The sequence below is a fragment of the Rhipicephalus sanguineus genome, chromosome 2 (assembly GCF_013339695.2).
Source record: "Rhipicephalus sanguineus isolate Rsan-2018 chromosome 2, BIME_Rsan_1.4, whole genome shotgun sequence".
Lineage (NCBI taxonomy): Eukaryota > Metazoa > Arthropoda > Arachnida > Ixodida > Ixodidae > Rhipicephalus > Rhipicephalus sanguineus.
In genome coordinates, this window is record NC_051177.1 from 52189894 (window position 1) to 52201543 (window position 11650).

An 11650-nucleotide genomic window follows, 5' to 3' on the forward strand; every position below is an offset into this window, starting at 1 on the left:
TCCAAACAGCTTCGGAGACCCGACATTTTGCAAAACCTTCTTGACGCCGAATATGTCGACGAAAATGAACACGAAGATGTGAGAGCCAACGCGGATAAAGGTAATGCGGATTCAAATTAAAAACACGGATACTTCCAATTTCCGAATTGGAGTCAAGATTATCAACCTCGGTTATACGGCGAATGGCCTAGTAAAGACAATTAGAAAGATATATCTCTGTTTAGGTAAATGACACCTTGTTGAACGAAGTGCCATACTGGTCTATTGCTGATGCTGATGACGCTACCGCTCTTTGTCACCACTTCCTGTGCTATAACGAGCATGTTTGAAATGATTAAATTAACTATGTTGTAACCAAAGTGTACTTTCATATGCTATTATTGTTATGTAAGTTAGTAAAACAAACTTTGAAGGCAGCCACTGACAACCGGACGACAACAGCGACGACTTTTGTCTATGTCCTAGAAAATACTGTTGATCACGTGTGCATATTGTAACACGCGCACAAAAACGATGGTGACGAGTCTTATAACGAGCCACGTCATTACGCGATGTGAGCAGCGGAACCGGTCACGTGACACGGGCGATGTGGCGCCGGATAAGGTGGTGCCCGTTGGCTTTAGACATGCACCGATCGCTTTACTTAGACCGGTACCATTACGCAAATGCGTTAAAATTCGCCAAAACAACAATGGACATTTCCCCAGCGACGCTGTTATGGGCATCCTGCGCAGAGAAAACGCAACTTGGCCTACATATACATGTAGTCGCATTTCACGTCTAGAGACAAGAATGAAACGAAACCACTGTTCAGGATAGGCTTGTGGTAATACAGGAAAAACGACCACATAAGGGCTAGGCGACACATAAGAGTCGTCTGGTCCTTCTCGGACATGATGTACCAACATATACCAAACTCGAATATCGCGTACCAGCAAGCTCAACTTTCGACCAGTTTGTTTAAACGGGATTCTGTATTTTTGCCTAACAAGCTATAGCACGCTCTTACTGAACGTCGGTGTTTCTCGCTTGCCTCATTATTACCTTTCTTTCTCGGAATTTCAAACGTGCAGCTAATAGTGAAAACCACTTTCTCTTCGACAGGTATTATCAACTCAAGGGCGCTAACGAATGAAGAAGTCCTGATCACTGCTTCGTCACTATTCATAGCTGGGTAAGAACTGAATGTACAATACGCGAGCCAGAATTCCTTGCGACACACTGTTACAAAGAACAGCCGGAAAATGCACCATCTACATGACAAATATTACTTACAGTTGTACACCTTGCCCATGGTGTAAGATATTGCACCGTTACCTTTCCCCAAGAAAAATTTTTCGATCGTGAACATCGGAGCTGTACAAGGCCAGAGATTCTAGAAGCGAAAATGACTCCAGCCACACTCTTTGAAGTGGACCCGACGTTTGGAGACCGGTGAGGTCCCTTCCTCAGGGGGTCACTGCATTGGCCATGGAAGCGGCCTTACTAGTTATGCTCTCAACTCGGCTTCCCCTTTTCGTCACGTCCCGAAGGCCGTGCATGTGTACAGAAGGCATTGTTCCCATTGAGCGGTTGATGTTCCCAGAGGTGTTCTGGAGGTGCCACTACAACACAAAGCGAACAAAGCACAAGATGCCAGAAGGGTTTGGATGGTTAGAAAATAACCTTTAAATTAAAGCACAAACCTGTATTAAACTTTATTTAATGTTATACAAGATACGGTGAAGAAAAAAAGCTTTTTTTTACTGATGTAATGAATTCAACGTTTAAAGATTAAAAGCCAAACAAGTGCCCGAGTTTTTCTAGATTATCCAAACGTTCGGGCGCCCGTACTCTTGATACAACGGGCGGCACGTTGACAATATGTGGCTGCGGCTAACGATACCTAGTTAAGAGAAGTTATATGAATATGATTTTTGGTTCTCTTTACGTAATTCTATCGCGGCATGCAGTCTGCAGCAAAACGCCCTCACTGTGCGATTAATCAGCCTAAGCAACGTGAGCCCATTCTCCACCTCCTATTGGCCACCGGGATATGTGCACCGCGTATCGAATATCATTTGATATATGGGTCATTCCACGCCAACTGTCCCAGCCGGGGCGCTCGACAAAAATCAATTTCTCTGGAAAAATCTGAGAAAATTACACACATATAGACATTAGTCCTGCAGTATTTTCCCGAAATATTTTGAGCGGAAAAAATTTTTCGGGCATGTGAGCGCCATTTGAACTTCTCGATATGGTGGAAAACCAGGTACGAAAGAAAAATTCGCTATAAATGGACCGTTTTACGCATTCATTCGAAACTTGCTTTTTTGTGTTTTTAGAGCATCGCGCTTTTATAACAGGATAGTTGCTTAAAGTAGCATTATGTTTTTCACTCCTTGGCGCGTAGGTAAAATTGGGTAAATTGCAGCGTTTTCGGGAATTTTTTTACAAAAGACGACCGTAGATCAAATACAGTAATTATTTTTATAGAACTTTCCATAAAACGTACTATCGCCTAAAATTCTTGTTATGCCTGTGTGCGGCGCACAGGCTTTAAAATAAAATCCTGAACTTTGAAAAAACGCTACATTGGCCTATGTTCAGACGTCTGTAGCACCCTAAGGTGGTCCAAGAAAAAATAAGCAGAAAGACGCATACGATTGAGAATCATACCAACTTTGTCCACAGAAAGTTTAATCGAAGTAGTTTTTGTTTTAGTGAAGAAAATCTTTTTTGAAGTTTAGTCCCACCATTGCATTATTTTGCTATGGGGGCAGTACAAACCGACGGAATTTACTACATAAAAAAAGGGGTAATGTATTCGTAGCACATGGTTTTCAGCTCCTTTTGTTAGTACTTTATGATGTATATTACATATCAAGGAGGCGATAAACAGAGGTACAAATATAACAATACCATTGGCTTAGATGCTGAAATTCCCCCATTAATGAATCGCGTTACCTATTGCATTGTTTACGCACACCGGAGGCGGAGGAAGCGGCGCCGCACAACTACGCCACATAAATAGGCTGTTGTGATTTCATAACAGCTGTAAAACAGTGCATGTTACCAGACTGAAAAATTCTACTTTAACCAAAATCTGCTGCCTGCAATCATCCAAATAAGGATGTGAAAAATAGCTTGGCATATCCCGTCCGTAGTGTCGCGGTCGACGGACGGAATGCGCGAATACGCGGCGCATTGTCACATCATGTGCCGTTCGTCGCGGAATACTTAGATGAGCTCCGTTTGGACCCGCTATGAAGGACCATGCTCACGCCTCCTTTCTCCGATTTACATGAACTTTGAGACTTAACTTATTTTGACGCCAAATGATTCTCAGAGCCGCATGCAATAAGTAACGCGATTCATTATTGGGGAATTTCGGTACCTAAGCCAATGGTATTGTTATATTTTTACCTCTGTTTACCGTCTCCTTGATATGTAATATACATTATAAAATACTAACAAAAGGAGCTGAAAACCATGTGCTACGAATACATTACCTCTTTTTTTTATGCAGTAAATTCAGTCGGTTTGTGTCCCCCATAGCAAAATAATGCAATGGTGGGACTAAACTTCAAAAAAGTTTTTCTTCATTAAAACAAAAACTACTTCGATTAAACTTTTTGTGGACGAAGTTGTTATGATTCTCAATCGTATGCGCTTTTCTGCTTATTTTTTCATGGACCACCTTAGGGTGCTACAGACGTCTGAACATAGGCCAATGTAGCGTTTTTTCCAAATTCTGGATTTTATTTTAAACCCTGTGCGCCGCACACAAGCATAACAAGAATTTTAGGCGATAGTACGTTTTATGGAAAGTTCTATAAAAATAATTGATGTATTTGATCTACAGTCGTCTTTTGTAAAAAAATTCCCGAAAACGCTGAGATTTACCCAATTTTACCTACGCGCCAAGGAGTGAAAAACATAAAGCTACTCTAAGCAACTGTCCTATAATAAAAGCGCGATGCTCTAAAAACACAAAAAAGCAAGTTTTGAATGAATGCGTGAAATGGTCCATTTATAGCGAATTTTTCTTTTGTACTTGGTTTTCCACCATATCGAGAAGTTCAAATGACGCTCACGTGCCCGAAAAATTTTTGCCGCTCAAAATATTTCGGGAAAATACTGCAGGAATAATGTCTATACGTGTGTAATTTTCTCAGATTTTTCCAGAGAAATTTATTTTTGTCGAGCGCCCAGACTGGGACAGTTGGCATGGAATGACCCATATACTAATGATCATCTAGCTAACCTCGCATTGTTACTATACTCATTAAAAATGCCGTTGTTGAACGTGGTTAATCCAAGCTTGTCGAGCGACAGCAGCAACTAGCGTGGAAAGCATGCCACAGAGGTGTCCCACGCTGCAAGCACCCGCACGCTGTCCACATTTCTCTTCGAATTGCCGGCGCGGGAGTCACGTGACAGGAGATTAAGTCTAGAGGAGGAGGAGGAAGGAGGTTAAGGAGAGGAAAAGACGCAACTTCTGCAGCTCTAGTTGGGAGCACGGCTCAGCGCCTGTTGAGGAATGGAGAGAGGGTAACAAAGATGTGAAGAGGAGAGGAGAAGATGAGAAATGGCGCCTATGACCGAGGACGCTGTGGGCGCAGGTTGTCCGGTCCAGTGTCCCCAAGGAAGCGAAGAATCGCTTTGAAGACCTGGGTGTGGTGGTGTGCAGGGAGCAGGAGGTCCTTTTATGAGGCCGCGGGTAGACCCTGGAGACGGAGTGCGGCAAGCAAGGCGGCTCGAGCAAGGCGGCATGCCGGGTCGCAGGCCAGGGGCAGCCGATGTTTTATTAAGTCACGAGGCAAGCGCCCGCCGGCTCTCGCCCACCTACGAGAACAAACCGACACTGTTCACGCCCGTTGCTATGACGACGCACGCGCGAGGAGGATGAGGAAATTGGCCTTGGCTGAGGTTCAAGGTCACAGGCATACAAAAAGTTGTCATCTGGGACCGTGCTGGGAGGAGTAGCGCTATCGCACTAATACAAACCGGTGTAGTGTTTGCAGTTTCTTGTGTGCACGGAATGTTTACGTGTAATGTTAGTGCATCGGAATGCATGCATTAACTATGTTATTCTGACGTGAACACAGGTTCGAGACATCAGCAACGGCACTGAGTTATGTGATATACGTCCTTGCCAAAGATCAAGATGTACAAGAAAAGGTTCGAAGGGAAGTGATCGATGCCGTCGGCGCTAACGTAAGTAACAAACGTGGCCCACGGAAACTTACGCGAAAGCGTACTGCTTCAAATATTATCTTATGGTATGAGGCCGACGCTATACTTATTGTATCAACGAAAAGTACACTTTGCAAATACGTGTTTCCTCATGGACTGCCAAAAAACAATTAGGTACACAAACACTCGGCAGTAACGAAAGCACGGCAAACTTGAGACATATTTTGTTAGGTCAGTTTTCACGCGAGGGCGAAGGAATGAATGCAAAGCAACATATAGGAGTAATATGCGAAGTCAGGTTGACAGCTTCAGGGGGAATATGAAGAGTTGTAAATATGTGCGTGCTGGTACTTGGCAAGAGAGAATCGATGACCACGACAAGCATCATGTAGAATGGTGGTGTTGATAACAAGCGGCTACCATGGGCAGAGTCTAAGACGCAGCTCAATATATATTAAAAAAAAGTATGCAAGGAAGGCCTTATAGACATATTCGAACTTCTGTTCCCAGTCGCCTAATATGACTTGTAAGAGATAAATGTTCGCTCAGGATGATTAACCTAAAACCAAACTTCACCCGCTGAATAACGGACAACAGATACACTTATTGCACTCAGCAGATTTCTAGAAGCGAGTGAAGCCACTGAAAGTTATTGAGAGCGGTATTTCGTATGAAAGCTCAATGTCCGTATTTAATTTGACGTGGCTGGCTATCGCGTTATGTGCCAACATATCCATGTCCGTGTGGCATGAACTTTGTGTGAACATTGGCGTCGTTGTGGGACAGGAGTTGTGCTAATGTGTTTGTTGCTTAATACTTTACGTTAACACTGATTTATACATGGTTGCTTACAGTACCATTTAGTGTTTTCTCTTTTTTTTCATGTATGTGGCCTAAACTGTTCCGAATTTTCTGTGAAAAAGTGTAGCCGGTTCCAAGTAAAGGCATCCACGTCTCCTAAATATATTACAGTACAAAATTCAGTGCCTGCATCAAGCGACATTGTGTGAATTTGCTAAATGTCGTTCTTAAAAGTTTAATGGTATTTGGCTTGAGATTAATTTCCTGTCTAAAAAAACAAAGATAACTGTGCTGCAGCATTCTTACAACGGTGCAGTTCCGTACAATGCGCATTTTCTACGTTATCGCGCGCCATTACACAACTGAATGTTGCTGATATGCTTATCAGGGCGAACTCGACTACGAAACAGTCATGAAGAAGCTGAAGTACACGGGACAAGTGGTGGACGAGACAATGCGCCTGTATCCACCGGGACTCTCGTAAGTGCGCTGAAAAGTTGGCACCAAGTATTGATGCAGTATTCTTTCAACATAAACATATCAGGGAACCGAAGCAAGACTTTCGTGGAAACCATGATTTGCGTATTTAACAACGACGGAAGGGGGTAAAACACCGATGAATTCACGGTAATAATTAACGGGGTTTAACATGCTAGACCGAGGGTTTCAAGCTCACCTCAGCTAAAGGGGCCCGCATGGGTGGAGTGAAAAAGGTAGAAGGGGCGGTGGGAGTGGGAAGTGGGAGGGGGGGGGGAGTAATTAGTACAATAAAGTTGGCATTTGAAAGGCGGCCGTTCCCATTTTTCATATATAGGTCATTTCTGAAGGGGATTGGCGTCTGTAGCAGAACAGCATATCGATACCGATCTCTAAAATGACAAAAATCTGGACGCCGATTCTTATTTATAGAGCATTTGTTTCACGGTTATCTTTCAGCACATGGAGACAGCATGGAGTGTCTCACGAAAAAATGCTTCAGAGCAGTCATGTCTCTGTAGCTTATAAACATACTTATTTAAACAATTTTTAATATGTCACAAAGACAGTCACCTGCGGGCCGGGGCCGCAAGTGAAAGGTCCGCGGGCCGCATGTTTGAGACCCCTGTTAAAGACCGTGCGTGTGGGCTGTGACACACGCCGTAATCTGTGTATTACAGGTCACTTTCTGTCCTTCATCAAGCATCTTTTTTAAGTTCAGTATAATATTCGCTATCTGCCACAATTGATTGCGGCTGCAATGTCTAGTAGTCAAGCGAAACGGAGCCAAAAGAATCTTCATATCTGACTTTGTAAAAACGCATGATATAGCTTCTTGCGTTGGTCACGACACAGTTAATTGGGTAGCGTAAGAAATGCGTAGAAATTGTGACCAAATGGGCTTCTATTCCACATTGCGAATTATTGTAACGCTTTCGTTCTTTTTGTTTAGTTCAGAGCCGTATCAGGATGCTATCAAAAAGTGGTATAGTTAATTTTTTCCAGAATTCAAATTCCCGCATTCGCTATTTATGGACTCTTTAAAGTGAGCCACTGGGAAAATCAAACATAACTTAGTTTTTTCAATCTGTGAGGAATTTAGGGTGTAAAGCTGAGACAGTTGTTCGATTGAGAATAAAGCAGGTTGTCTATAGATCCTTGATAACTCTTTCCATCTACAGGTTTGTTACTCGGCAGGCCAAGGAAGAATATATATACAATGGCACGCGCTTTAAGGCGGGAACGTGCTTCATGGTGCCACAGTACTACGTGCAAAGGGACCCACGGTATTGGCCGGACCCGTTGGAATTCAAACCCGAAAGGTGAGAACGGTTCTTCATAAAGATTTCGGAGGCGTTCAGCGCACAATCGAAGGAATGTCAAAAGCATGTGGGGGAAAACAGAAGTCGAAAACATCGTGCAATACATATTACGAACTTAAAGATAGTATTATCGTGGTTTAAGACAAGCACGTCCTCACACATCTAATCACACGGCTGATAATAAAAGAGAAAGCAGGAAGGCGTGAAGCAACCATAATTATCTGAGACATCGTTCCAGATGAGTCACCTCTGTGCACACGACACGCTCTCGAGAGGTCGATACGGAAAATCCCTTATAATGATGGACAATGTTAGATGATTACTACTTAGCTACTAATTCTGGCTATAGTGAAGCTTTGCTATTGGCATGCCAGCCGGCTAGAGTAGTTTTATGTCAGATAATGGCTGGCGTTGGCTATTGTTGCAAATGTCGGCTATCCGCAGTTATAGTAGCATAAGTGTTATGATTCTACTTTAATCAAAGTATGTTCTGGTATGTACATGGACAGCAACCTAAGTTGACTCGACTTGATTTTTTTTGCTTCGCCGGCGCTTGACTTACGGTGTCGCTCTGGTGACGACACCTCAGGTTCTCACCCGATAACGAAGGGACCTTCAAAAAGACGGCGTACACGGCTTTCGGCGTCGGGCCTCGACAATGTGTAGGGACGAGAATGTCAATGCTGGAGATGCGGTGCGTCGCCGCCAAGATTCTGCAGAAGTACCGCTTGGAACTGGGCCCATCTCAGAAGGTGAGCAACAAATGAGAAGACAAGCACAGAAAAGCACGCTTCTAGCCTAAAGATATCACAAGCCCCGTCACAAATCTTCTTCTTTAATTGATCAACAAGCATTGTTTTAATTATTCCCGTTGTTGCTCCAAGGTCACGACTGTGACAAACGTTTCAGTATAATGTTTTATAGTATGGTGTGCTCGTTGTTACCAAAGGGGCCATGACATGGCCACCGAAGAATTTAATGTTTTCAGTGAAAAATAGAAGTAAATAGTCCATTGTGCCTATACATATCTGAAAAAATGGACTGCAAAATGATATTTCAGCGCCTATGCGAAGAATTGTTGAAGGTGAATCTGATCTAAGAGACTCACTGCTCGTAAGATTTTTGCTACAACTATTCTCTTCGGGAAGCCCCTTACTGACTAAACTGCTCTGGCAAACTCCAGTACAGCGTCCATAAAGAAAAGTAAGCTTGATTGTGCTACTTGCTTTCGCATGAAAGATGGTGAACACATAATACGCGTGCATGCAAAGTATATTCGAGGACGCTCAGTATATTCCTGCTTCTCAAATAATGTTGGCTCATATACAAATATCATTATCGATTTGTGCCACCTGGCTGACAGCTTGAAAAAGATGGGACGTACAAAGCTACTAGAAGTTTCTAGGTTTGGATTAATATTGATGAATAAAAGTGAAAAGGGTAAGATAAGGAAGAATTGTGGAAAGTAGTATGCAACTATGCCTTGACACATATGTAGAAACTTCATTTTTTTGCTTTTTCTTTCTTTAGCCGATCGCTGCCATTACGCGCGACAATTCAAAGCGACCGACTTCCAAAATTCCACAGACCGGACAGCAATCTTGGAGCGGTCTTGCATATTCAGATTCTTTGCACTTTTGGCGTCCTTCAGTTATGAGGGAAGTGAAAGATGACCAAAAGGCAAAAAGGATCGCTTGGATCTTGACGCCCAGTTATACAGCAATGGTATAATGCAGTACTGATTATACTATGGGTATAAGCTAGCAGAATTATGATGTGGCGCTAGAAGAATATCTGTTGCAGACCACGTGATAACACGCGTTGCTGACCTTCAAAAGGAAACGAATTTCTCGTTTGATTGTCATCCAGGGAACAATGGAGCTTGGGCAGTACGCCATGGTGTCGACACCTGCTAACGGTCCTTGGATCTTGCTGCACAGTTTGGCAAAAGAGAACCCTGGAAGCTGAACATGCAAGGAATCAGCGTAAATAGCCAAATTTTTTTAGCGGTGGTATTCTCGGTGGTGTCCGTTTCTTGACTCGGAGTCCACTCAAATACGATGCCCTGAGGCTTTCCACGCACATCGAACAGGATCTGTCACGTTTTCCCAGAAAAGAAAACGGAAAGATACGGCGATAAAATTATGTGCGAAATTGTACGCGGCTTGTGAGTAATCTTGCTAACCACCAGAAAAGTCATGGACGTTAGACGTGCTCCGTCATCTGCTCTCTCTTTGATGTCAGGCCTTCAACTAACATTACGCGCTTGCAGCAAGTTACTTAGTCTGTGTTAGCTTGAGCAGCGCGTTTAACCCTCGGGAGCATGAAGTCGGGAAATCTTAGATAAAGTTACAGAACGTATTTTCTTACATTAGAGTAAGATGTATAGGTGTCTCGGCAAGACTAAGATGACTAAGAAACTAAGATGAGAAACTACGTGTGGCGGACACCTTAGTTTTGTTGCTAAGCTCAGATCAGCGATCAGCCGCTTTAGGATAACAAATAAGGACTTGTGGAAAGGAAGGACAAAAGGATAGTCAGCGGAAAACCAGGTAGACTGGACCCAATAGTCTGCTGTATTAGGTTCGTGCGTATAGTCTGGCGCGAGCCGTGCGATTGCATAGAGCACACTGTGATTGCGTAGATCCGTTGATGTCTCAACATTGCTTCAGGCAGTGTTGATGACCCGGCCGTTGAAATGTTATCAACACACTACACAGAAGACCAAGGTTGATATTATGGACATTATTAAATTGCGCAGCGTTATCTCACACCATAATTTCGGTGCTTTATAAGGCAGTCAGTGAGGTCACATAATAGCAGCCCCCAGGACAAATCAGAGCATATAAAATGATGAAGTGGACAATATGCCGGAATTCGAGAATGTCAAGAACAGCGTATGCAGTGTAGCAGAATAATAATGTCGTGAAAGAACAAAAGCTGCTGCAAACAGTGTGATAATCTGGGTTGCTGACCTACAAGAACTAACGAAATAATTTCTTTTTCATCTCATTCAGGGAACCGTGGTGATTGGTCTGTGAGCCATGGTGTCAAAACAGGCTAAAGGTCCTTGGATCTTGCTGCACATATCGACGAAAGAGAATCTTGCAAGCTGAACGTGCATGCGAACAGTGTAAATAGTCAAATAAATATTGTGTGAAAAGTGATTACCGAGCCGCATGCTTATTAGATCTCAAAACATCGTCAATGAAATTCTATACAATAAAAGCTCGGTAATTCGACACTCGTCAATTCAGAAAATCGGATAATTCGGACGTGTTCTCTGGTCCCCGCCGCGTGTGCATTGTTTAATGGCATCAAACTCTCATTAATTCGGTGATACTTGGCCGCAACAAGGTTAATTCGGATGATCCTCGGAGAGCACCGACAGCGAAGCGCCGCAAAAATGCGACGCAAGGGAACGAAAATAGTGTTCGCGCACAGCCGAGACAGCCACAGGCTTTCGTAAAGGCGTCGTCGCCACCCACAATCGCGTAGTTGGTACCTAATAAGGTATGGTTTCCGAGCACGTTTCGGATTAGGACAGCGGGGGTAAATCGAGCCGCGTTCATACTGCACTGCAAAAACTGTCCTTGAGATTCCTTCAGATCCACGAACAAGATCTACGTAGAACTTACAGATGGCTCACATTATATGGAAATAGGGAGTACATGTTCGTAACTGCCAACGGACATATTGCTTTATTTTTATTTAGGGAGAGAGTGTTCTAGAGTCCTAAAGAAAAAGAAAGTCCTAAAATTCCTAAAGTCGAAAAGTCTTAAAGTTGACTGCGCTGTTAAGTTATTTTCCAACCAAAGACCGTCACGTGGATACTTTTTCTTGCGATAGCAATTATATTGGCACTCTCG

At 43.3% G+C, this 11650-nt stretch overlaps 1 protein-coding gene across 1 annotated transcript; it reads left to right on the top strand.

Annotated features, from left to right (window-relative positions):
• The first annotated feature begins 1387 nt into the window (after positions 1-1387).
• LOC119381585 (cytochrome P450 6B3) lies at positions 1388-10939 on the top strand. Its single transcript, XM_049412835.1, has 7 exons — positions 1388-1434; positions 5094-5202; positions 6371-6462; positions 7641-7781; positions 8371-8533; positions 9651-9766; positions 10799-10939. The coding sequence occupies exons 1-6, from the start codon at positions 1388-1390 to the stop codon at positions 9747-9749; spliced, it is 651 nt and encodes a 216-aa protein (XP_049268792.1). The 3' UTR covers positions 9750-9766; positions 10799-10939.
• Positions 10940-11650: the final 711 nt, after the last annotated feature.